The sequence below is a fragment of the Dendropsophus ebraccatus genome, chromosome 2, assembly GCF_027789765.1.
Source record: "Dendropsophus ebraccatus isolate aDenEbr1 chromosome 2, aDenEbr1.pat, whole genome shotgun sequence".
Classification (NCBI taxonomy): Eukaryota; Metazoa; Chordata; class Amphibia; order Anura; family Hylidae; genus Dendropsophus; species Dendropsophus ebraccatus.
Window position 1 is genome coordinate 201,421,553 of NC_091455.1, and position 27,206 is coordinate 201,448,758.

Below are 27,206 nucleotides of genomic sequence, written 5' to 3' on the forward strand. Positions count from 1 at the left end.
TAAAAATGAGGGCTAGCCCAGAATAGCAGTAAAATCTATCTCTAATGATCCAGCGCCAAGGAAACTACTGGTATTTTAAAGGTCACTAATCTATATCTAATCTATATGGGATATCTATATGGAGATGGACTGTAAACAAGGAAATATGAGTTCACAATGTGTTTTTTTAATCCTTTCATTAAGTGGCTGCCACTTCTGATGTAATAGCCCAGGCATTCGAAGGTCTACCGATTTACTGGTAGCAAGGCAACTACTGATAGTTTAAAGGTTACTTATATCTAATCCATATGGAATAACAAGGAGATGGACTGTAAATCAGGAAATAGGACAGCACACAGAACTTCATTGTGTGGTGAGCCACCCCCGCGTTGATCTGGAGGTGGTACGGCCGGTCACTTGCTAGGTGGTAGAGTGTGACACCAGCTTTATGCTTGATGGCCGAGATGTAGCCGGACCCAAGGGTGTTATGTTGTGATGCCAGTGCCGGTTGGGCACACTGGTATGGTGGCACACCTGTTTTTATTTTAAAGGGCCAGTTATACCTTGTTCCCCTGTGGTCAGTGACCTGTCGAGCTATCACTGGGTCCCTTGGGCTGTTATCACGGTGGTCCGGAGTGGAGTAGTGACCCACCAGGACTATTGGCACTTCCACCCACAGAAAGGGGAAATGTCCCAAGGAGTGAATGTATACTGTGTTGGTGTGGAAAGAAGAATCACAGAGTCTCTTTACCATAAATAAAATCTTGTTTACTCTGAAGGTACTTGTGTGCAGCAGAACATACAGTTTTGCATTGACAAAGTACTTCATATTTGATAGGACACTTAACAGTTCAGGATCCAGATCTGTGATGAGAGTGTAGAGGGTGTTACCATCGTGTCGACTGAGTTGTGCGTTGAGAGGTAGAAGAATCAGAAGAACAGAGAGGATGATGTTGTGAGAGTCCCAACCCAATTAGTACTCGGAGGTAGAAAATAGAAGGAGACTTGAGAGAGAATACTTGTGCCCATGCATCAGGGGGACCCGTCCTAGTGGTTGACACAAGTCCCAGACCCTGTTACCTGGGATGAGTGGAATGCTAAGGGTTCCCTGTCCACACCCATACTGCGAGATAGAGTTCATAGGCTTCTAGCAACTTTGCTCTATCCGGAGCAGTTCCTAGCATTATGCTTCCTTGTGGATACTGTCCTGCACTTTGACTCTCCTAGTCCACGGTGTGGGTTGAGATGATCTCTGACTTTCCCTTTCCTTTAAAGGGTTTAACACTGCATAGTGCTAAGTAGAGTGACTTGAGGAGAAACTGTCTGGTGCATCTTGTCTTGCTTCCTCACTGTACAGGAACTTGCCTAAGACTGCATACTAAGGCTGGGGACCTGGCAGAGGGCCAGGGCCCAAATAAACCACTGTAGGGATCAAGCTAGCTTGCGTCCTTACCCTACAAAGTCCATTATCCAAAGACACACACACTTACTCTACCCACGTGACTTCCTATCTTAGCTCCCTGTAAGGTGCGCTGTAAATGGGTAAAGAATGCATAAAGAAGAAGTAAAGAAGGAGATGATAGGACAGAATAAGAAGACACTCTCATAGGTCCACAGATCCATGTGACACACAAGCAAACAATAAGCCTTTCCATACTTTAGCTGTGCAGCCACTAAGCAGGGCCGCCGATAGGGCAGTACAAGTGGTACTGCCGTATGGGGCCCGGACCCTAAGAGACACGGTAGGGGGCCCGGCGGGCCCGCCGGCCGCCGCCCCCCGACCGCTACGCTAGGGGGGCCCGCACGGCCCCCCTTGCCAACTGTTTTTGAGCATCCCGAAAAGCTGCGGCCACGCAGCTTCTCGGGATGCACTGATCGCTTTAATGTTCCGCCCGCACAGCGGGCGGAACATCAAAGCGATCAGAATACAGGAGAAGGACCTGTCAGCGTCCTCCTCCTGTATTCTCTCCCATAGGCTGCCGGCACTTCATACCAGCAGCCTATGGGAGGCCGGGCCGTGGTCATGTGCCCCTCCGGCAGGCGTGATGATGTGACGTCATCACGTCTGCCGGAAGTCCCGTCCCTGCGGCTCGCAAGATGGAGCCCGAAGAAGAGGAGGAAGAGCTGCTGCCTGCACAGCGCGGATTAGGTGAGTAGGATGTTTGTTTTTTTTAGGGGCACCTCTGGGGGCATTATTAGTGTATGGGGGCACCTCTGGGGGCATTATTAGTGTCTGGGGGCACCTCTGGGGGCATTATTAGTGTATGGGGGCACCTCTGGGGGCAGTATTAGTATATGGGGGCACCTCTGGGGGCATTATTGGTCTACGGGGGCACCTCTGGGGGCATTATTAGTGTATGGGGGCACCTCTGGGGGCATTATTGGTGTATGGGGGCACCTCTGGGGGCATTATTGGTCTACGGGGGCACCTCTGGGGGCATTATTAGTGTATTGGGGCACCTCTGGGGGCATTATTGGTGTATGGGGGCACCTCTGGGGGCATTATTGGTGTATGGGGGCACCTCTGGGGGCATTATTAGTATATGGGGGCACCTCTGGGGGCATTATTAGTGTATGGGGGCACCTCTGGGGGCATTATTGGTGTATGGGGGCACCTCTGGGGGCATTATTGGTGTATGGGGGCACCTCTGGGGGCATTATTAGTATATGGGGCCACCTCTGGGGGCATTATTGGTGTATGGGGGCACCTCTGGGGGCATTATTAGTATATGGGGGCACCTCTGGGGGCATTATTGGTATATGGGGGCACCTCTGGGGGCATTATTGGTGTATGGGGGCACCTCTGGGGGCATTATTGGTGTATGGGGGCACCTCTGGGGGCATTATTAGTATATGGGGGCACCTCTGGGGGCATTATTAGTATATGGGGGCACCTCTGGGGGCATTATTAGTGTATGGGCGCACCTCTGGGGGCATTATTAGTGTATGGGCGCACCTCTGGGGGCATTATTAGCTCATGGGGGAACCTCTGGGGGCATTATTAGTATATGGGGGGCACCTCTGGGGGCATTATTAGTTCATGGGGGCACCTCTGGGGGCATTATTAGTTCATGGGGGCACCTTTGGGGGCATTATTAGTATATGGGGGCACCTTTGGGGGCATTATTAGTATATGGGGGCACCTCTGGGGGCATTATTAGTATATGGGGGCACCTCTGGGGGCATTATTAGTATATGGGGGCACCTCTGGGGGCATTATTAGTATATGGGGCCACCTCTGGGGGCATTATTAGTATATGGGGGCACCTCTGGGGGCATTATTAGCTCATGGGGGAACCTCTGGGGGCATTATTAGTATATGGGGGCACCTCTGGGGGCATTATTAACTCATGGGGGCATCTCTGGGGGCATTATTAGTGCATGGGGGTACCTCTGGGGGCATTATTAGTTCATGGGGGCCACCTCTAGGGGCATTATTAGCTCATGGGGGCACAGCTGGGAATCCTACATACAGGGGGCACAGCAGGGGATCCTACATACAGGGGACATCCCACACAGCGCAGTTACTATGGGAGCCTACAGGGGGGAGAAAGGAAAGGAAGTTGCTAGAAATGTGCGGAGCCTAAATTGTTTGTCTCGCAGGTTCTAAGGGGATGAAACGTATCTGGAAGGAATCATCATGGAGGTCTGGGCCGGATGGAGAGGAAAAGGGAAAGTGACGCCTCAGATCAAAGAAGACGTCACCGGTGAGTCACTGTATGACACTTTTCTTATTTTGTAGAACATCATTTAGTAGGGGCGCCCCGAGGTGACAGCTACTACATTATCTGTACTCAGAGATATCACTGTGTTATCTGTTGTGTTACATAGGACTGCAGGTGACTACTACATTATCTGTACTCAGAGATATCACTGTGTTATCTGTGGTGTTACATAGGACTGCAGGTGACATCTACATTATCTGTACTCAGAGGGATATCACTGTGTTATCTGTGCTGTTACATAGGACTGCAGGTGACATCTACTACATGATCTATACTCAGAGGTATCACTGTGTTATCTGTGCTGTTACATAGGACTGCAGGTGAAATCTACTACATTATCTGTACTCAGATATACCACTGTGTTATGTGGTGTTACATAGGACTGCAGGTGATATCAGGTGATTTCTCCAGGTTGCAGAAGTTCAAACTTCATCGTGCCCTGGTGTGCTGGTGTCTGTATGTGTGTATACATGTGTGCTGGTGTCTGTATGTCTGTATACATGTGTGCTGGTGTCTGTATACATGTGTGCTGGTGTCTGTGTGTGAGATCAATTCTAGAGAACTGGCACATATACCCCATTTTCCCCAGTGGCTTAAAATGTAACCTCTGTTATACAGTTATAAAATTGTAGAAATTAAATGTGAACAAGGTGCATTTCAAATAGACACTTACTTGTATAGCTGTGTCTTGTGCTCTGTATGCAGTGCATTATATTCACCCCTGCAACGTACAATTTATAGCGTGTCTACAAGCCCAGCGGGGCTCATTATGATGGAGACTAAAACTTATACAAAGTGGGGTAGGGGTTCCCCTGTATTCAGAATGCTGCTGAGTGCTCGGCAATGCCCCATCTGGGATTATTGAATTTCGAGGGTCTATGCAGAGCAGGATAAAGACACCTCTGCTGCACAAACAGGATCTCCTAGAAAGCGTTCTCACCGCCATGTATTCGCTATCACTGGCTTGGGTGAGCTAAACTAGTCTGCCTGGGGGGGGGGGGTGATTTGTATATGCTCACTAACATGGAACAGCCTCATTATATTAGCCTTATCAACATATTCTATGTTAGTGAGCATACCGGGGGGGGGGGGGGGGGATATTGGTGAACAAATACAAATCAAACAGCCCCCCCCAGACCCTCGAAATTCAATAACCCCAAACGGGGCATTGCCTAGTACTTAACAGCATTCTGAATACAGGGGAACCCCTACCCCACTCTTGTATAAGTTTTAGTCTCCATCATAATGAGCCCCGCTGGGCTTGTAGACACGCTATAAATTGTACGTTGCAGGGGTGAATATAATGCACTGCATACAGAGCACAAGAGGCAGCTATACAAGTAAGTGTCTATTTGAATTGCACCTTGTTCACATTTAATTTCTACAATTTTATAACTGTATAACAGAGGTTACATTTTAAGCCACTGGGGAAAATGGGGAATATGAGCCAGTTCTCTAGAATTGATCTGAACCAAATTATACCTCCCAGCAAGGCGTGGGGCGAACACACACTTTTTTTTTTTTTTTTTATTAATGTGGGGGGCCCAGACACTTTGGTTGTATGGGGCCCCGAAATTCCTGATGGCGGCCCTGCCACTAAGTATATATACTTACGATAGCAACATCTTATGGCGAACTTTATCATTACTACATCACCATACACTTACAAGAAAGTACAGGCTTTTGCGAATAGCAGCCGCACAAAACTGACATTTCAGTTTTCTATGCAACTGCATGGAATCCTAACCAGAGTTTATATAGACTGTATACTCTCTGGCCTGGATTTCATAGGACACAATGTTATTTTATTTTCAATAAATAGCGGCCAGTGTTGCAATGGGCATTTTTTATTGAAAATTTACGTTGTGTGAACTTGGCCATAGAATACATATTTATACCAGTTATACAGTATATGTGCACAATATCCTTATTCATATGTCAGTCCTACACTGATTTTAGAGCAGATCAGTTGTAAGTAATTTAGACTTGAAGCAAATAAGGTATCAGATGCGTACCACATAGAACAAAGGGGTAAAGTATTTGAGGGGTTTGTAAGAGATGCTATACTGGAGTATCTTAATAAAAATAATCTTATAACGCAGCACCAGCATGGATTTATAAGGGCCTATAGACTGGTCAGACTAATCTGATCGGCTTCTATGAGGAGGTCAGTTATAGACTGGACCTGGGGGAGGCTGTGGACGTTGTGTATCTGGACTTTTCTAAGCCATTTGATACTGTGCCGCATGAAAGGCTGGTCTACAAAATGAGGATGCTGGGACTTAAGGAAAATATATGTAAATGAGTGATAGGAAACAGAAGGTGGTCATTGATGGAACATACTCAGATTGGGTCTTAGTTATTAGTGGGGTACCGCAGGGGTCAGTATTGGGTCCACTTTTTAAAAAATATATTTATTAATGACCCTTTAGAGGGGCTACAGAGTAGAATCTCCATATTTGCAGACAATACTAAATTGGGTAAAGTAATCAGCACAGAGGAGGATAATAGCATATTACAGAGGGATTTGTAGAAGCTGGAGGCTTGGGCAGATAAGTGGCAAATGAAGTTTAATGTGGATAAATGTAAGGTTATGCATTTGGGCCATAGAAATAATACATATAGCTAAATAATAAAACACTGGGTAAAACGTCTTCCCAAAAGAACATAGAGGTATTGGTGGACAGTAACCTTATCTATAATGATCAATGCCAGGCAGCGGCTGCCAAGGCTAATAAAATAATGGGATGCATTAGACTCTCTGCCACATAATGTTGTCCTGGCTCAGTCATTAAATAAGTTAAAGGGAGGCCTGGATGCTTTTCTTGAAACAATATATATACAAGTTATGGGCAATAGAGTACATGTGATACAATGTTGATCCAGGGATTATTCTGATCGCCTTTGGATCAATAGGTTTCAGTAGGGTTTCTGTTGGTTGAACCTTATGGACTCTCGTCTTTTTTCAACCTTATTAACTATGTTACAAAGTTTATAAGGAAGTGAATATACCGTATAGTGAAAACGACTTCATAGACCAGCTATTCAAAGGTTTATCGACTTCACGGTTGCAAAGCAACTACTGACATTTTAAAGGTCACTTCTGTGTAATCTATATAAAATAACAAAGAGATGGACTGTAAATAAGGAAATAGGACAACACACAAAATGTCATTGTATAACTGATCCATCAGCGCCAAGTTCACATTGTAAGTATTTTTCTTTATATAGCCACTTCTATTAAGTGGCTGCCACCTTTAATGTGATAGCCCAGGTATTTGAAGGTTTATTGACTTCCTGGTGGCAGGGCAGCTACTCATAGTTCAGAGGTCACTTCCATCTAATCCATATGGAATAACAAAGAGATGGACTATAAGCAAGGAAATATGACAGAGTACACAGAACTTCCTTATGTAACCGATCCAAAAAGGCTCCAAGGCTCCAGGGGGCCCACGCCACGCCTCCCACATTATAATCCACCACTGACTCTCTGATGTGCGGCTGCCGGGGGTGTCCTGTCCTATCCCCGGCAGCGCGCGCATCAGAGAGCTCCACTTGCGCCTGTGGCTGTGACTTCCGGCGCACGGGGAGCTCTCTGATGCACGCGCTTCTGGGGATAGGACGGGACACCCCCGGCAGCCGCACATCAGCCAGGGACAGACAAGGAGACGTAAGGCTCGACAGGGGAAACGGACGGCAGATGAGTTGTGTTTTGTTTTTTCTTGTGTTATCTGCTGGCAAGAGGGGGACCATCTATAAGGGGGGGGGGAAGAGGGGGACCAGCTATAAGAGGGGGGGAAGAGGGGGGACCAGCTATAAGGGGGGGGGAGAGGGGGGAAAGGGCGACCATCTATAAGGGGGGGGAAGAGGGGGACCAGCTATAAGGGGGGGGGGAAGAGGGGGACCAGCTATAAGAGGGGGGGAAGAGGGGGGACCAGCTATAAGGGGGGGGGGGGAGAGGGGGGAAAGGGCGACCATCTATAAGGGGGGGGGAAGAGGGGGACCAGCTATAAGGGGGGGGGAAAGAGGGGGACCAGCTATAAGGGGGGGGGAGGGGGACCAGCTATAAGGGGAGGGGGAAGAGGGGGACCAGCTATAAGGGGGGGGGGGAAGAGGGGGACCAGCTATAAGAGGGGGGGAAGAGGGGGGACCAGCTATAAGGGGGGGGAGAGGGGGGAAAGGGCGACCATCTATAAGGGGGGGAGGGGGTGACCATCTATAAGGGGGGGGAGAGGGGGACCATCTCCTATAGGATTAGCACCCTCCTCTCCTGAGATCCTCTGTGCTGCTGTGACCTCCCCTATAAGATCAGCACCCTCCTCTCCTGACATCCTCTGTGCTGCTGGGACCTCTCCTATAGGATTAGCACCCTCCTCTCCTGACATCCTCTGTGCTGCTGTGACCTCCCCTATAAGATCAGCACCCTCCTTTCCTGACATCCTCTGTGCTGCTGGCACCCTGCAACCTCCTCTATAAGATCAGCACCCTCCTCTCCTGACATCCTCTGTGCTTCTGTGACCTCCCCTATAAGATCAGCCCCCTCCTCTCCTGACATCCTCTGTGCAGCAAGGGACCAAACATTATGTTTATTGGGGACAGCATTGGGGGGGGGGGGCAGTGGTGGATTATAATGTGGGCGGTTTGGGCGGATTGACCGGGGGGGGGGGGGGGCAGGTTGCCCGGGGCCCAGGGTACATTTAATCCGCCACTGACCAAGACGCTTTCGCCTAATATAATATTTGTGCAACAACCGTAAATTTTTGCGTAGCCCATAAAAAGTACCAGCTGCTCAAAAAAATTACGCAGGAGATACATTATTGCAGATTTTGCATCTAATGGATGCTTGATTTTAAAAATGTTCAGAAGTCGCATAGGAAGTGAATGCAAAGTGAAATTGCAAAGTACGGCTATGTTCACACAACGTTAAAAATATTAAAAAGGCGTCTGATTTTCATTTTTTTTAAAAGTCAGTTTTTCTGAGATTAAACTGACTACAATGGCAATTTAAGAGCGAACCCACATCATATTAAAAAAGTAGACAATTCCACCCTCTACTGGTGAAATGATACACCTACAGCAATAAGACACCACTCAAGTTATTTCTTCTTTTTTTTATTTAAAGTTTTTATTAGATGGTTATTTCTTCTTTTTTGACCATCAGGTTGTGTTTCCCGATCTCTATAACCTACATTCTGTTCTGGCACACACCCTCTTCCATAGAAATTTGAAAGTCTATGATTCTCCTAATATGAATCCAGATACAACATAGCAATAACAGTACTGCGTATATTGGTCATGGTTGACCCAATTCTAGCTTGTTTCACTATTGACCTTTTTCTGTTCTTTCCTCATTGTGTAATTCCTGATAATGGGAGTGGTCTGATCCCGAAACACACTTCAAAGCACTCACCTCCTTATTTATAGACAGATCCCAGCACTGCGGAGAGCAGCCTCACTGAGGACCTAACAGAGTATATAGGCTGCAGCTGAGAGATATAGCTGTCCTGCTCTGTATGCCAAATCAGGAGGTGAGTATAACCTGGGAAGGGGTTAACCGCCTGACCTGTCGTTCTTTTATATCACTATTTTTATGACCGGCCTGATCTGATTTTGCAACTTTTTTTCATTTTTACCATATTTTGTGACATCAATGTTATTGTTATATCTATATCTTAATATGATGATTAATAATAATAAGTTAATATGATATAACAATAATAACAATAATAATAATAATATTAAATATTATTAAATAATGTTAATATGTTATTGTTATATCAGAATAGGTTCAATTGGTATAACCAGTAGGAAGAGGGAGATTGTGATCCCGCTGTATAGAGCTCTAGTGACATCACGTCTGGAATACTGTGTCCAGTCCTGGAGACCTCACCTACAGAAAGGACATCGATAAAATAGAACGGGTGCAAAGATGGCTACAAAGATGGTGGAAGGTGTGAGGCCTAAAACGTATCAGGAAAGGGGGGACATGACTGAAACCTTATAGGCTATGTTCTCACATTGTTTGTGTTTGGCCATTTCGCAGCTGTTTTTGGGATGGCCGTCATTTTGGCACCAAAAAGCGGCAGTTTTGAGCAAATCATAACCGAAATTTGCATAAAAAGGCAGCGTTTTGATGCCAAAATGATAACCGGCTAAAATAAACAAACAAAAAAAGACGTTGTGGGAATATAGCTTAAAGGGGTACTCCGGGCTATGTGAATTTTGAGTGTCCAGTAGGGGAGGAGGTGGATATAGAAGCGTCGGTCACTTACCTCCCCGGTTCCAGCGCCAGGTCCCGAATCGCGCTGCCCCGTTCTGCCATCTGGCTGCCACTTCCTGGTCTGAGCTGCGGCTTGAGACGTGACGTCTCAAGGCAGCTCCGCCACTCAGCGCCCGAGGCAGGACCCGGCACTGGAACCAGGGAGGTAAGTGACCGGCAGCTTCTATATCCATCCCCTCCCCGGGCATACACTGAAAATTCACATAGCCCGGAGTACCTCTTTAAATATGTCAAGCTATATTAAGGACTAAATATGGTTCAGGAGGGAAGTGTTTTTAATAAAAAAAACAACTCAAGAACAAGAGGACACAATCTGAGGCCGCGTTTTGACGTCTAAATGACACCTGTTCATAAAACGGCCAAAAAAAAGCTGTTGTGGGAACATAGTACAAGTACAGCAGGAGATTTTAATAGGATAGAAAAACTTGATATAAACATAATCTTCGCCAAAAATTCTTCTATTAGGACGGATTTCTTATCGTCTTGCAGGTCTTCAAGAAAAATCTGTAAAATGGATGAACCAGAAGATCAGATAGCAGTAGTTGGTATAGGATGTCATTTCCCGGGGGGTAAGTGTTTTACTGTGTGGTGTTCAATACAATGTAATACCATAGAGATTGTGTATAATATATTCTTAACATGAACGAAAGCCAAATGTATTTGTGTCTCTGGATAACTGGATAACCCCTTTAAAAGTTATGAGTTAGTACGGTTACTACAGGGCCTGTATTGGTCTTGATGTGAGCAAAGTTCCCATCCCTAACCCGCAGAGGGGGCTATTCCTACTCTTTTCTATGAGGGCCTCTATTCAATGGGAAAATCCATCTAGGTCCAGTCACTCTTTACACTGACTATATGTTGGCGCCAATTTACTTATAAGCATAGCAGCTTTTGGCTATGATAGATGGTTGATGGCTATACAGCGATTATATAACAAGCATCCAGTCCATCATACAGGGTGCTACTATGGTGTAACTCTCCGGTATCTGGATCGGATGAAACGTTTATCTCTCCCTTCTGCCATATTACTATTGAACAGGTGAAGGAATTGACAACTTTTGGAAAGTTCTTGTTGAAGGAAAAAACTGCACCATAGAGATCCCAGAGGAAAGATTTAATGTCAAACGTTGGTATGACGCGGACCACGATAAACCAGGAAAAATATGTACTAGCCGCGCTGCCATTGTGGAGGGGTAAGTATATTATCTCACTTTATACCTTTTTCAATGTAAATATTTACCTTGAATTTTATGAACTGTGGTACTCAGAAATAGCCATGCTTCCGAGGAACAAACCAGGGGAGACTTTTTAAAGGGGAACTCCGGTGAAGCAAACGAAATTGTTTTCAGATCAACTGGTGTCAGAAAGCTATATAGATTTGTATATTACTTCTATTTAAAAATCTCATGTTTTCCAGTACTTATGAGCTGCTGTATGTCCTGCAGGAAGTGGTGTATTCTTTCCAGTCTGACACAGTTCTCTCTGTCCATGTCAGGAACTGTCCAGAGCAGGAGAGATTTTCTATGGAGATTTGCTACTGCTCTGGACAGTTCCTGACATGGACAGAGGTGGCAGCAGAGAGCACTGTGTCAGACTGGAAATAATACACCACTTCCTGCAGGACATACAGCAGCTGATATGTACCGGAATATATGAAATTTTTAAATAGAAGTTATTTACAAATCTGTTTAACTTTCTGACACCAGTTTATCTGAAAACATTTTTTTTCCCTTTAAGTGAAATTTACCAGAAGTCTAGGTCTAATGGTATTTCTTTGTTATAGTTTATATACAGTACATTTTATTTTAAATGTTACTAGTCCCATAAGGGGGCTTTCAGAGTGATCAGCAGATCCCTACTATTATACACTGCACTTGTACTTTAGTACCAGTTTAATTTATTTAGCTATAGCAATGAATAGAGATGAGCAAACCTCGAGCATGCTGGAGTCCATCCGAACGTTCGGCATGTGATTAGCGGTGGCTGCTGACCTTGGATAAAGCCCTAAGGCTATGTGGAAATCATGGATATAGTCATTGGCTGTATCCATGTTTTCCAGACAACCTTAGAGCTTTATCCAAGTTCAGCAGCCACCGCTAATCAAATGCCGAAAGTTCAGGTTCGGATCGACTCGAACCTGAACCCGGTTCGCTCATCTCTAGCAATGAAATATATAATGAATTCCTCCGCTATATTAGCCATAGAGCAAATAGAGAAATTTCAGACCGATGGTTAAATATATTTTAATATTTGAAATAAACTTTTTTTTTTTACAGCATTAATGACTTTGATCCTAAACCTTTTGGAATCTTTAAGTCGGAAACTAAGACTATGGATCCACAGCACAAACTACTGCTGGAATGTACATACAGGGCTCTGGAAGATGGAGGCTACCCGACAGAGAGCGTCAGTGGAAGCGATACTGGAGTATTTATAGGTAAGGCAATAAGGACACTACTATAGAAACTTTTAAGATTGGTTAACCCCTTCAGGATTGGTCTAGAAAGTGTCAAGAGTAGAGATGAGCGAACCTGGAGCGTGCTCAAGTCCATCCGAACCCGAAACATTCGGCATTTGATTAGCGGTGGCTGCTGATGTTGGATAAAGCCCTAAGGCTATGTGGAAAACATGGATATAGTCATTGGCTGTATCCATGTTTTCCAGACAACCTTAGGGCTTTATCCAAGTTTAGCAGCCCCCGCTAATCAAATGCCGAAAGTTCGGGTTTGGATGGACTCGAACCCGAACCCGGTTTGCTCATCTCTAGTCAAGAGTCCATTTTTTAAATCGGACCTGTGTCACTTTATGTGGTTATAGCTGAGTGATGCTAACACTTATCAATGGGATTCTGAGGTTGATAGGGTTAACTGCTGTGATCCAAGCACTGCTCAGGTCTTGGCAGTTGCATTGGGTGTCCAGCTATCACTGACATTTAGGACCCGCTGCCGATGGAACGGGTGCAGCTTCTTCACCTGTTTCAGATGAGTATGCAATAGAAGAGCCCGTGGAGCCTCATCAAAGAGTCTCGAAACACAGGACTAGCCAGATATCCCTCCGGGAAGGACCCAACCAGGGGGTGGCTCCTGTTAGGAAACCACCAAAACCACCATATTAAGTAGCCCTATAAGTCAATGTAATGACAAGAGAAAAACCAAGGCCAGGTGTCCATCCATATACAGCTGTTTCGGAGTGTTGCCCCTCATCAGTGTGGAGCAGGATTCTGGCTAGGTGGGAGCAATGCCTAGTAGAGCTGTTAGCCTGTCTCAGTTGGGCTGATGTATGAGGCGCCGGCCAAGTCCGTGGCGTCCCACGTGTTCTGAGCCACACTCCTCCATGCAGCATCACTCCAGCCTGAGGACTCTTCTTATACTCCTCCCCACTCCTCCACCAATCCAGGGGGGGGACCATCGTTAATAGATAATTGTTAAAAATTGCTTTTTCTAATAGGACTCTAAGACTGACAGGGAACTTACTGGGGACTATATACAGGTTCCAGAGTAGGAAAAGACTTATAGGGAACTTGGTGGGGCTATATTAACAACAGAAGATAGGCAGTGATGGCGTAGGGGGTCATTGGCTTTAATGGGTGAGAGTAAGACAAATAATCCATGCAAGGAGTTTGGGGAATTGTAGCCAGAAAACAGAATGATGGATCATGTGGCCGCTGCACAATCCCATAGACTAGTAGTGGTGCCAACATTGTTACAGAAAAGGGGGAGGGGAGATGATAAAGGTGATTTATTATAGTATTTAATAGCCTTTGAGGACGTTGTAGGACCTTCTTTAACTGAGTTTGCACCTTTGCTTTTACCTATGGCTAACTATCTTGTTTATAACTAGAGATGAGTGAACCGGGTTCGGGTTCGAGTCGACCGAACTTTCGGTATTTGATTAGCGGTGGCTGCTGAACTTGGATAAAGCTCTAAGGTTGTCTGGAAAACATGGATACAGCCAATGACTATATCCATGATTTCCACATAGCCTTAGGGCTTTATCCAACTTCAGCAGCCACCGCTAATCAAATGCCGAAAGTTCGGGTTCGGATGGACTCGAGCATGCTCCAGGTTCGCTCATCTCTATTTATAACATATAGGACCTGGTTTCCCTGTGCTGAGTATACGTCCTATTTTTTTTTTGCAGGTCTCATGAACAGAGATGCAGAAAGCATTTATAATAACTGTGCGGATAATATTACTCATTTACATGGAATCGGTACATCAATGTGCATAGCTGCCAATAGGATATCATACTGCTTCAACCTGACCGGGCCGTCTCTGTCAATCGACACTGCCTGTTCCTCTTCTCTGGTCGCTTTACATTATGCCTGCCAATCCATCAGACAAGGTACAGCTCAAGCAATATAACAATAGCGGTTGTTTTCTGCAGAACAGGTTGTAGCTTTACTTATTTTATGGTATTTTTTTAAAGATACATATAGGATAGCATTTTTTTATATATATATTTTCATTACCTTTTACCAACCGGTCGCTATGGTTATGATACTTTATTAATGGCTTTTAAACTTTTTTTTTTTTTTAAACTCAAGGCTATGAGTCTACTGTACTATAACCAGTGGCGTAGCTATAGGGGTCGCAGGGGTCGCCATGGCGACCGGGCCCCTACGCTAGGAGGGCCCGCACGGCCCCCCTTGCCACTTCCTCCTGTGCTCCCCCAATCCGGGGGGGCCGCGGCAGGGGCGGGCTGGGCCGGGGGGCACGTTAGAGTAATTGGATATAACGTTAGATAGGACTTTGCCTGATCGGGTGAGATGGGGGGCCCCAAGCTAACATTTTGCACCAGGGCCCATCAGCCTTTAGCTACGCCCCTGACTATAACCATACATCACTACACATTGATATAATAGCCAATGGGACATCTTCATCTGAATACCAAATGAATGCTATATTTTATAGAGAAATGTTGTATGGTGGAATTAAGGGGTAGTTCACAAAAGAAAAAAAATATATATTTTCAATTAACTGGTGCCAGAAAGTGCCAGAGATTTGTAGTTTACTTCTATTAAGGAAATCTCAAGTCTTTCACTACATATCAGCTGCTGTATGCCTTGCAGGAAGCGATATTTTTCCAGTCTGGAGAGCAGAAGATGTTTTCTATGGAGATTTACTACCAGTGTCGGACTGGGATACCTGGGGCCCACCAGAGGAAATGATCCTTGGGGCCCACCAAGGAAGAATCGGAAAAAAGCAACATACTGACCCGGCCCTATCCTGGATTCATCTGGATCTGTGATAACTCCCTAGTGAATGACATGTTTTCAGTCGAACTATAACTCTCAGAATACCCTACAATTATGAAGCTTTAATGAAGGGTATGTTGGGAGTTGTAGCTTCAGAGAGAACAAACCTTTAATAATTGATTGTTGTGCAGAAGCTTTTGGTGGCCGTAATCTGTTACAACCATCAGCCCTGAAGGTCCAGCACTATATGTCTCTACAGTGGCAGCTCCTATGTACTACAACTCCCAGCATATTCTGAGGGATGCAGACTATCAGTAAATGCTGGGAGTTGTAGTGCTTGCAGCTGTTGTACCTGGAGGATTCTTGGTGTATTGTATAGTGGAGGCTTTGTGGGAGATCAGAATACAGAGTTATGTGGGGGCTCAGTGTGTGGAAGTGACCCCAGAACAGAACTAATATATATATTATCACCATACTGTACCTCTCAACACACCATCATACTGTCATCCTCCTGCTCCCCCATCATATTACTACTCATCCATCATCCTCCTACCCCATCATATTACTACCCCTTCATCCTCCTGCCCCTCCATCATATTACTACCCCTTCATCCTCCTGCCCCTCCATCATATTACTACCCCTTCATCCTCCTGCCCCTCCATCATATTACTACCCCTTCATCCTCCTGCCCCTCCATCATATTACTACCCCTCCATCATCCTCCTACCCCGTCATATTACTACCCCTTCATCCTCCTGCCCCTCCATCATATTACTACCCCTCCATCATCCTCCTACCCCGTCATATTACTACCCCTTCATCCTCCTGCCCCTCCATCATATTACTACCCCTCCATCATCCTCCTACCCCCTTCATCCTCCTGCCCTTCAATCATCATAGTAGTACCCCTCTCATCCTTTTGCCTCATCAGCATACCAGTACCTCCCTTATCATTCTCCTGCCCCTCCATCTGTATTTAAAACAAAAAACAACTATACTTACCTCACCTGTATGGTTCCTCCATTCCCCCAGCGACTCCTCTCCCTGCTCTGCTTGAGTGAGATCGCGAACATTGGAAGGGGCGGGGCTTCCCGCTGTGGGGGTGGAGCTTCCCTGGTTTCCAGGACATGGTTATGCCGGGGCTGTCTCCTCAGAGTTGGGCAGACCTGGCAAAACCATGTATTTTTCCTGCTGCAGCTGGGGGCCCATTGAGGACAGGCATCATCATCCTATGGCTGGACAGGCAGTGGGAGTGGGGGAGGGGCCCACCGGAGGATCCTCCGGTCCTCCGGTGGCCCAGTCCAACACTGTTTACTACTGCTCTGGACAGTTCCTGACATGGACAGAGTTGGCAGCAGAGAGCACTGTGTAAGACTGGAAAGAATATAACACTTCTTGCAAAACATACAGCAGCTGATAAGTACTGAAAGAGTTGAGATTTTTTTTTTAAAGAAGTAAATTGCACATCTCTGGCACTTGCTGGGACCAGTTGATTTGAAAGATTTTTACTCCTTTAAGTGACAACAAAAACTGTGGTTCATATTGATCTCAGACTAATATATTTCTTAACTAGGTGACTGTGAGATGGCGATCTGTGGAGGAGTCAGCTGTATCATTGAACCTCGTATCTACGTTGCTCTTAGTCAAGCAAAGATGATTTCTCCAGAAGGGACAAGTAAACCATTTTCTAACAAGGCGGATGGATATGGAAGAGGAGAAGGATGCGGTGTTGTTCTCTTAAAACCTTTACACAAGGTATTTCTTAGATTTTAATAGATCACAGCTTTGATAGAAAAGTTATTCCGTATCAGCATTAGAGAGGCATGAATTTACAGTAAGTTTAGATTTACGCAAACCAGATCATTCCATTTGACTCCCGATGGCTGAAGAAGTTGGATGCAGTCCTAGGACAGCCTGAAAAACATGAATACAGCCTAAGGCTATGTTCACACAAAGTAAGTTCCGTGGGAATCACGGCCGTTGTTACAATGGCCTTGATTCCCACAGAACTCACGCAGTGCTGCCTTCTGAGGGAATTCCGGCCGGAGTGTATACACATAGTATACACTCCAGCCGGGATTTCTAGCGGCGTGGTAGAAAACTGACATGTCAGTTTTCTGTGTTCACTATTCTGTGTTCACTATTCATTGAATAGGGGCCGCAGGAAACCCTGTCAGTGCACACTATGGAGTGAGCGACTCCGGCCGCACGTTCCATAGTGTGCTGTGGGGAGTTCTGAAGCAGGTGCGCATGGATGTGCCCGCATAGAACTTAGCAGCGCAAAAGATCATCCGGCCGATACTGCAGTACCGGCCGGGATGATCTTTTAAGAGACCAGCCGTTCCGTGACCCGGACTGGTCACGGAACGGCCGGTCTTTTACATTATGTAAACATAGCCTAATACTTATGGCTGTATCTAAGTTTTCTAGGACTCCCTAGGGCTGCATCCAACTTCTTCAGCCACCGGGAGTCAAACCACAAACAATCTGGTTTGCACGAATCCAAACTTACTATAAAAATCTCTAATCAGAATGTAATGAGGTGTCTATTATACCAGGTTGACTCTATAATTCAACTATGATGGAACTTTCTCTTACGCCGTTTACCGTGTGAGATCAGGAATGTGATAATTTAATAGTTTGGGCGATTACGCACGCGGAAACACCAAATATGTTTGTTTGTTTATTTATTTATATTTATCAAATGGGAAAAGGGGGGTGATTTGGACTTTTATTAGGGGAGGGGATTTTTTATTGCTAAAAACACTTTTTCACTTTTTTTTACATTAACTAGAAGTCCCCCTGGGGGACTTCTATATACACAGCACTGATCTCTCATCGAGATCAATGCTGTGTATGTACACAGCAATGATCCGTCACATCGGTGATAGATTGCAATCTACTGCCGAGCCAGGATCAGTGTCAGTGCGATGCTGAGGCCCGGCCCGGGCAAAAGAACGGATCTCCCCCCCCGCGCGATCTCATCGCGTGGGGGAGATCTGACCCATTAGACACCAGGGACATGAAGTATTAAGCATTTTAATGCAGCTGTCATGTTTGACAGCTGCATTGAAATGCCTAATTAGCTGGCGCGGCAACGGGACCCGCACCAGCTAATAAAGTCGCTCCCCGGCTACAGATAGCGGCCGGGAGCACCACCGTTCAGAGCAAGGTCCCTGCGGGACCCCTCTCTGAACTCTCCTTGCGCCACCATGACGTACCAGATACGTCATGGGTTGCTTAGGAGTTAACATACCCTAAAATATAACACTTTAATATAGATAAAACATATTATACTGATTTAACTTTTACACGGTATGTTTAATCTTTATATATTTCATTTTCTTTTCTTTTATTTTACAGGCTCTGAAGGATTGCAATAAAATCTGGGGAATAATATGTAAAAGTGCAGTTAACCAAGATGGACGCTCAGTGTCACCGATCACGAAACCATCTCAATCCCAACAGCAGAAATTACTGCAGCACATCTATAAAACCATAGATCCATGTTGTGTGCAGTACGTTGAAGCCCACGGTACTGGAACACCAATTGGTGACCCAACAGAAGCCGCCAGTTTAGGAAATATCATTGGGAAAATGCGCCCTATTGGAATGAAGACCTTAAAGATTGGATCAGTTAAAGGAAACATTGGTCACACTGAATCTGCTGCTGGGGTTGCTGGGCTGATTAAAGTTCTTCTCATGATGCATTATGAAGTTATTCCTCCATCTCTACATTATTCTAAAGAAAATGGCATCAAAATCATAGAAGAATCCAATCTTGAAATTCCGACAAGTCCAGAAAAATGGCATGAGGATGTAAAGTTTGGAAGAATGGCGGGAATAAATAATTTTGGGTTTGGAGGAACCAATGCTCACGTTGTTGTCAAACAATTCAAGCAAGAATATCCTCAATATTATTCAAAAAGACCAGTTGAACTTTTTATTATATCCGCAGCCTCCAGCAAATCTCTCCACCGCTCTATTGAAGATACACAGCAAGTGTTAAGCAAGACAACGTCCATAACTCTGGAGAACCTGGTCTACACAGCGGCTTGTAGAAGAAGTCATCTAACCTACAAATACAGAGCAGGATTTCTGACCTCTTCCTTAACTCAGTTACATCAACAGCTTCAAACTGTTAAAAAAGACATTGCCCCAGCTAAATCCAGTCCCCACATTGTATTTGTGTTCTGTGGGAATGGGGTCATCTATAAAGGGATGTGTAAGATGTTACTAGAGCTTGAGCCAGTGTTCAGACAGAAGTGTGTAGAGATAGATATGAGGATTCGAGTCTACACCTCACTCTCTGTCATACAGTTATTGGAGGAAGAGTTTGATGACTTCTCTAGGCCGGATGTAGCACAGTTGCTGCTCTTCACAATTCAGGTGGCATTGGTCGCTTTACTGAGATACTGGGGGGTGAAGCCAGACTGCATTTTGGGACATTCGGTTGGAGAAGTTGCTGCTGCTCATTGCTCTGGACGTCTATCACTAGAAGATGCAGTAAAAGTTATATATTACAGGAGCGCTCTGCAATGTAAGGTCACTGGAGGGAAAATGTTGGTAATTGGAAATATTAATGTTACTGAAGTATCAGATACTATTGCATCCTACAAGGGGAAAGTTTGCATCGCTGCTTATAACAGTCCTACCTCATGTACAGTATCTGGAGATGGTGGGACAATAGATCAATTTAAGCAGGGACTATCCAAAAAATACGGTTCAAATAATATATTTCTCTTTCTACTTGATGTTCCTGCGGCATACCACAGCCCCATGATGGATCCTATACTGGACGAGGTAGAAGAGACACTGAGGGATTTGCAAGAACAAACTATGGAAGTTGACCTCATATCAACAGTGACGGGTCAGTCAGCATCCAAAGGAGACTTTACTACTGGTGATTACTGGGCTCAAAATATTCGAGAACCAGTCGCCTTCAAACAAGCTGTAGAAGCTTCAGCAAGAGATGAAGAAAACACTGTCTTTATTGAGATCAGTCCCAGGAGAGCTCTACAAAGGAACATAATAGAAACTTTAGGACCTAATACAATAATATTACCTGCTTTACACCCCAAAAAAGAGCATGAAACCATCTTTTCTATGCTGATCGCACTTTTTACACAAGGATACAATCCCGACTGGTGTAATGTTTTTGAAGCATATAAATCTGTTCCATCAGCAATTCCAAGATATCAATTTGATCACATTACACAAACGATTAAATTTGAGGAAATTAGAAACCAAACAGCATCTAGTCCCAACCATCCATTAATTCATAGAGTGAGTGAAGATTTAACCGAGTTCCGGTGTAAAGTAGCTAAAGAAACTACGCCTTATGTTTATGAACACAAAAGTTTAGGATCTGCCCTTATTCCAGGTGCATTCTATGTAGAACTTGGATTGGCAGCCGCAGTTACCAGCTTCAAACCCAAATCTCCTCTACATTGTCTGGAAATAAGTGCAACATTCTTGAACCCTTGTGTTCTCCACCAAAACACTGTAGACCTGAATGTGAAGTTGAGCCATAATGACCGAGTCACTCATTTTGAAGTTCTAACGTCACATAATTTTGCAACTGGAAAAATAAAAAAAATTAATCATGCAGTAGACATGAACAAAAGTATTTCTACTGAACACATCTTTCGAAGATGCACTTCTGTTTTCGAGAAACAAAGTGTCTATGAGAAACTCTCTAAAGTTGGATTTGACTATGGGAAGGATTACAAACAGCTTGGCGATGTTCATTATGGTAAAGATCTTAAGGAAGCAATTGCCAGAGTTGAAGCAAGTGAGGAAGTCAGAGAAACAATGTATGAGTACCACATACATCCTGTTATTTTAGATAGTTTTCTCCAAATGGCCGTGTGTCTTCACACTGATACCAACGACTCGGCTATCTTCCCATCATCCGTAGAAGGCTTAACAATTCTACAGACTCTTCAAGAACAAATGATTATATATATGAAAATAATAAAGAGCACAGATAAATACTCTGAATTATGTGGATGTTTTACAGATAACAATGGTTCAGTTTTAGCCGAAATAAAAAATTTAAGAATGACATTTTTAAAACAAACATTGAACAAAGAAGACAACTTTTTCCTTCACGTTAAATGGAAAAAGTCTTTACAATCACCACAAACTCGAGAACAAGAGCGGACGATGATAGTTTATTCAGATAGTCTTGGACTAGGTGAACAATTATCAAAGTACATACAGAATGGACTGAGCTACATCCCGTTCAACAGTTGGGATTCAGATATTCACATACATAAGCTTCTTCATGGTGAATGCAATGATGTTGTGTTCATGTGGGGAATCCACAGACTATCTAAAGAGATTTCAGAAGATCTCACACAATATCTTGCAAAGTGTTGTGAAGTCTATCGACAACTGATTTTGGCAGTCAAAGAAAGGCCCTCTAAGCCGTATATCAGGGTTGTGACATTCAGAACAGTTGAAAGGACAGTGGATCACATTAATCCTGGCTTCTCATTGGTGGGAATGACTAGATCTTGTGTCATGGAAATGCCTGAAATTACATTTCAGCTCATTGATATTTCTTCATCGAGTTTCCAAGATGTGGCGGCATTGGCTCAAGTTCTTCTTCACCATGATCCAAAAGACTATCCTGAGATCTGGATCAATGATGGTTCCATTTACACCAGTGAAATAATTCCCACCGACACAGAAAAGAGAACAAAGCAAACAGAAACTCTACAGAAATCTGATAGTTTTACCCTTTATACTTCAGAGCCCTACAAAATAACTGAAATATCTGCTGAACAAACAAATTACTCATCTTCTGTATTAAAGAGCAAAGACGTAGAGATCAACATTGACCGAATTTGCTCCCACACAGAAGATTATTTTCCTGTGAGTCTTTCAAGTTGGAAATATGGAAGTGCTTCATATTGGGCAACAAGTGAAAAGCATGAACTCATTGCCCTGGATTTTGCTGGTGTCGTTACCGCAGTTGGAAAAGATGTCAAGAAAATTAAAGTTGGGGATCGGGTTGTGGTTTGTTACCCAACAGTTGCAGCCTCTAAAGTGAAGCTTTCTGAGAAGGTTTGCTACTTAGTCAAGAAAGTCCCAGTATTAAGAAATTGTCCATGTCTCTCATTCTTTGTGTTAGCCTGGGAAATATTATGTCGTCAACTACCACGGGCAAAAAATAAACCAAAAATGGTTATAGTAACGTCAGATACAGATTCCGTTCTATGCAAAGTTTTGTCCAAGACAGCAGATCAAGCAGGCTGGGAAGCTCTTATATCCAATGGGAGTATGATACCCGACAAAAAGTGCGCTGCTATGATTGTTCTTCCCATAGCTGAAGGTCTCTCTAGAGAAGCTCTCACTGAGTTACCTCTTCTGAAAAATATCATTGTTCTGTCAGAGCAGAAAAATATAAAAAATTTCAGTCTAAATGCCGGGGAAGACGTGCATTTTCATCTGCTTGATCTCTCTGTTGTGTTTCAGAAGGCATATCTACAGCGGTTTTCAAAAGACTTACATAGGTGGTTAAACTCTATGTCATTTGACATCATCATTCCAAAACTGATGATTCTGCCATCATACAGTAAATCTATCGATAAGAATACATTGTGTAGCTACACAACAGCCCAGGCCTTACCACTTATGGAGCTAGACAATGCAATAATCTCAAAGATTTCTCAGTCATCACCTGATCCAAGACTTTTTAAGCACTGTGGTGTTTACATAGTCACAGGTGGTTTGACTGGTCTTGGGTTTGAAACAGTGAAATTCATTATAAGGAATGGTGGGGGCAACGTTGTGATTTTGTCCAGAAGAAATCCCAATCCTGAAATGAAACAGCAAATCGTTGAGGCTCAAAATGAACAGGAAAACACTAAGATACTCACCCTGCAGTGTGACATAACCAATTATACTGATGTAATGAAAGCAATATATTCAATCCAAAATTTTTTTCCACACAATCCAATAAGAGGCGTCTTTCACAGCGCTGCTGTCCTACATGATGGGATTCTGCCGAGACTAAATTTGTCACTTTTTGAGAAAGTCCTTAGTCCCAAAGTAGATGGAGCTGTGAATCTTCACCGTGCCACATCACACATTACGCTGGACTACTTTGTTTGCTATTCATCCATTGCTTCATTTTTTGGAAATACAGGACAAGCGAATTATGCTGCCGCCAACTCTTTTCTAGACATGTTCTGTCAATACCGAAGGAATAAGGGTCTTTGTGGACAATCTATCAATTGGGGTGCTCTGAACATTGGATTGTTACTCAATAACCCCCTTGTTTGGAGAATCTTAAAAGAGAATGGAATCCTTCTTTTGAGTCCCAAGGAAATTCATATCAATCTAAAGAAATGTCTTTTGATGAACAACGCCCAACAAGTAATCGCGAAATTTGACTTTAATACCATGTCCCGTAATCTGACTTCAAAAATACCAACATTGAGGAAGCGGCTCTATAATCTTGTAGTGGAAGAGGTGAAAAGTTGGGAACAAATACCGAATGATAACCAGTCCTCCGGCCCTGATAAGGTAACATGGGAGGATTATGTTTTGTTAGTAGTAGCTGAGCTCACAGGCGTCAGCTCAAGTGACATCACTACGAGTTCTCCTCTTAATTCTCTTGGTGTTGACTCGATGCTGGCTGTAACATTACAAGGTTGTATCTTCAAAGAAAAGAATGTGAACATACCGCTGGTCAAACTTTTGGATCCGAACACAACAATCTCCACCTTGGTGTCAATCCTTAAGGAAACCACCTGTGACGACAAAGAATTTTTGAAGGAAATGGTAGAAGATACTAAGCTATGAATAAAAAATTATTAAAGGACACCTGTTACAAAATTGATATCTACCGATGAGCACACAGATATAGCTGCTGGCAGAAGATCGGATTGCCGTGTATACGTCCCATGTTGACCAAGTTCTGCAGACAACTTTGTGAAAATTGCCCTTTAAAGTACTATGCCTCAAAAATTTGCTTTAATAGTTGGAAACACGAATCCTAAATTGCAACTAAACATATAGAAGTATTAAAGTAACTGCTACTGTATAATCTATGTACTTTTCAATGAGTTTTGTATTTCATACCGTGATTCAACCCTCTACTAATTTTTTCTTTTTTATTGTTCTATGCACAAAAATTGCTCACGTTCTTCTTTGTTTTTTTATTTTTTTTCTGTTTAGGGGTCGTATTATACTGCCCGATTAGTAATGTAAACAAGCGCCAATCTATTAGATCGGCACTCGTATACTGAGCCTATTACACAGCTCGAAAATCTTGCAGCCGAAGATTTTTAGCAATGTCTGTCCAGGTCTTGCTTTAAAAGTGTAAAATAATAACGTATATATGTTACCTGTCCATGCTTCCCGATGTCTTCCTGGCTTCTCCCAGCAGATGCCGGTGCAGCTTCAGAGCCAGCCTCTGAAGTGATAGGCCGCTCAGTCCCATCCCGGCGAGTGATTGGCTGAACCTGTCATCTCAAGCAGGGCCGGCCTTAGGGTAGACGGCGCCCTGTGCAAAACTTAACCACAATCTGAGGTTCAGTGGGGGAAAGATCTGGAGAAACATGAGAAAATATTACTTTACTGAAAGAGTAGTAGATTCCAGCAGATGTGGTTGGTAGATCTACAGTAACTGGATGCCTGGGATAAACATATATTTAACCTAAGATAATAAGAAAGGGAATATTATAAGACTTTAATTTTAGTCTATAGATATATGCGATGTTAGAGCCTGTGAGTAGTGCCTATAAAATGCATCCTGTATTAGATTTGATGAAATTTGTATTCTGATTCTCAATACGGTATGTATATTGTATAGTTGTTAAAAACTTTAAACCTACAACCAGACTGATTCATTTTAGTAAAAAAAAAAAGAAATGCATTCGGGGACACTTCTGAAGACTTTGGAAAAATATCTTCTTACAAAATCAGTCCATTAAAATCTAGATAGCTCGTCACTGGAATTCGTGTACAAACTAAAGAATTCTTTTTAACACTCTTCCCATACTAATGGCAAAGAAGACACCCACATAGTATCTATCCTTGCTCACCTACACATTCTTAATGCAGTCTCTAATCCAGTTTTATTTTGGGTCAGCTTCATACACTTGAACCTACTCTGGGAATTTTTCTCTAAACTGCAAATAATCATTAGGCTATGTTCCCACTACGTAAAAATATTGGTAATGACAGCCACAAATAATGTCCCTGATAAGTGATGAGCGAACTTGAACTGCAATGTTTGAGTTTGTGCCCAAATCTATGTGTTCGATTAACGAATTGACACCCGAACAGTCCACTGTCTGTTTGTGTGTCTGTTGTTCTTCAATAAAGTTTGCTGAAAGGCTGCGTGTCAGCAAGCTTGTACACATCATTATTTCTCGAAAGGGGCCTGGTTGGGATTGGTCAGGCGGGACATGTGACCCGGGGTCATAATAACGCTGGTTATGTGTCTTGCTGCCATTCTGCTGCTGGTTAATGTAAGAAGAGGTTGATGCTGCAGTCAGGGAGAGCTAGGTAGACTGAAAAAGTTTAAAGGGAACCTGTCACTCCCCCGTGCTGGGTCAGAGCCCGACCGACTAGAGACTCTTAGACTGCTAGAGACTCTTATACTTAAGAAGTCCCGTGTGCAACCGAGATATCACTGTCAGAAGCCTGACGCACATGCATCAGAGATGAGTCCGATGCCCATAAAGAATCAATGGAGCCGTCGTTCTCTATGAGTGTTGGACTCATCTCTGATGCGCGCGCCGGGCTTCCGACGGTGATATCTGCGGTGGGAGCGGCTCCAGGAGCGGGACTTCGTGCACCGGGGTAAGTATAAGGGTCTCTAGCGGGGGTCAGCTGGGCTCTGCCCCAGCACAGGGGGTGACAGGTCCTCTTTAATAACTGCTCTTTTCAGGGAACAACAGTAAGGTCACCTGTGCCGAGTTGCTGCTGGCTGTCAGAATGTCAGTGAGACAGGAGGAGGTTAAAAACGACCACAGATTCACACCTCTGTTCACACTAGGGATAGGGAAAAGCAAAACAAAAAGCGGGAGGTGGTGCCTCGTGTGATACCGTAGGTATCAATGGATAGAGATCAGGATAAAATGGAGGCTCACCTTGAAGCCCCTTGGGCTTGTTGCATATCACCCCTAAGTGGGTGACTGGTAGCTGTGAGATCATCAGTGAGACAGGAGGAGGGGGACAAATCTTCTCAAATGTATTACAAAAAGAAGCTCATGCTGTATGAAAATAACCACAGACTGGCTAATTGAAAAGGGTAAAAGGCTGGTGACAAAGTTGGGTCCACTAAATCTTAAAAAAAATTGAGGTTCTTCTTTAAAGAGAATCACAAGTGTGGTCTTTGTTGAAAGTGGGAGGCCTGTGACATAGTTTGGTCCTCTGTAAATCTTCCAATAAAGGGTTCTTTAAACTAAAACAGAGGTACAGTCTTTGTTAAAATTCGGTGGCCTGTAGCAGTTGTGTCTAGAGTTGATGCGTGATGTCTGCTGATTGATTTTTGCATTAGAGAAAGCTCTACTAAGGTATCAATGACATATCACCCTGCTTCACGTCATGGAGACTACACTCAGTAACATCAACACCAAGTAGAGCAGTGGTAAGGTCTACCATGTGAGCCCAGAGAGAGACAAAATGGTGGTGGAGGAGGAGGAGTAATATGGGCAGGGATTCCAAACACTAACGGGTGGCATCACTGGCTGAGGTCACACCAAATGGCCAGCCGAGGTACTAAATCACAATCTCCAGAAAAGTCAGGTCACCATAGCCAAAGTTAGAGGAGCCAGATAACAACAATAGTCGGGGTAGTAAAGCTGGGGTCAGAAGAGCCAAAAGATTAAGAAAGAAACCAGTCAGCCCCACACTTAAGTCTTCCTCCAGGAGTAGTTAAAATTCCAGTTCAGTCATACTAGGAGTCACCCTTTTGACCCGATGCAGTTCTGTGCAGAGAAGGTCGACATTTGCCCGCAGCTGGCAGAGATCACTATGACCCTGCTTTCCTAATCAGCC

The 27,206-nt window shown here is 44.1% G+C and overlaps 1 protein-coding gene across 1 annotated transcript; it reads left to right on the plus strand.

Moving 5' to 3' along the window:
- The first annotated feature begins 9,161 nt into the window (after positions 1-9,161).
- Positions 9,162-24,390, plus strand: LOC138784217 (mycolipanoate synthase-like). The gene is made up of 7 exons (XM_069959724.1): positions 9,162-9,232; positions 10,474-10,553; positions 11,024-11,177; positions 12,261-12,421; positions 14,125-14,328; positions 16,756-16,937; positions 18,546-24,390. Exons 2-7 carry the CDS (start codon positions 10,496-10,498, stop codon positions 23,997-23,999), a joined length of 6,213 nt encoding a protein of 2,070 aa, XP_069815825.1. The 5' UTR covers positions 9,162-9,232; positions 10,474-10,495; the 3' UTR covers positions 24,000-24,390.
- The last annotated feature ends 2,816 nt before the right edge of the window (positions 24,391-27,206 follow it).

Coding starts and splice junctions, on each gene's coding strand:
- LOC138784217 (XM_069959724.1), top strand. CDS start 10,496: ATGGATGAACCAGAAGATCAGATAGCAGTAGTTGGTATAGGATGTCAT. Junction 11,178..12,260: donor CGCGCTGCCATTGTGGAGGG/GTAAGTATATTA, acceptor TTTTTTTTACAG/CATTAATGACTTTGATCCTA. Junction 12,422..14,124: donor CGATACTGGAGTATTTATAG/GTAAGGCAATAA, acceptor TTTTTTTTGCAG/GTCTCATGAACAGAGATGCA.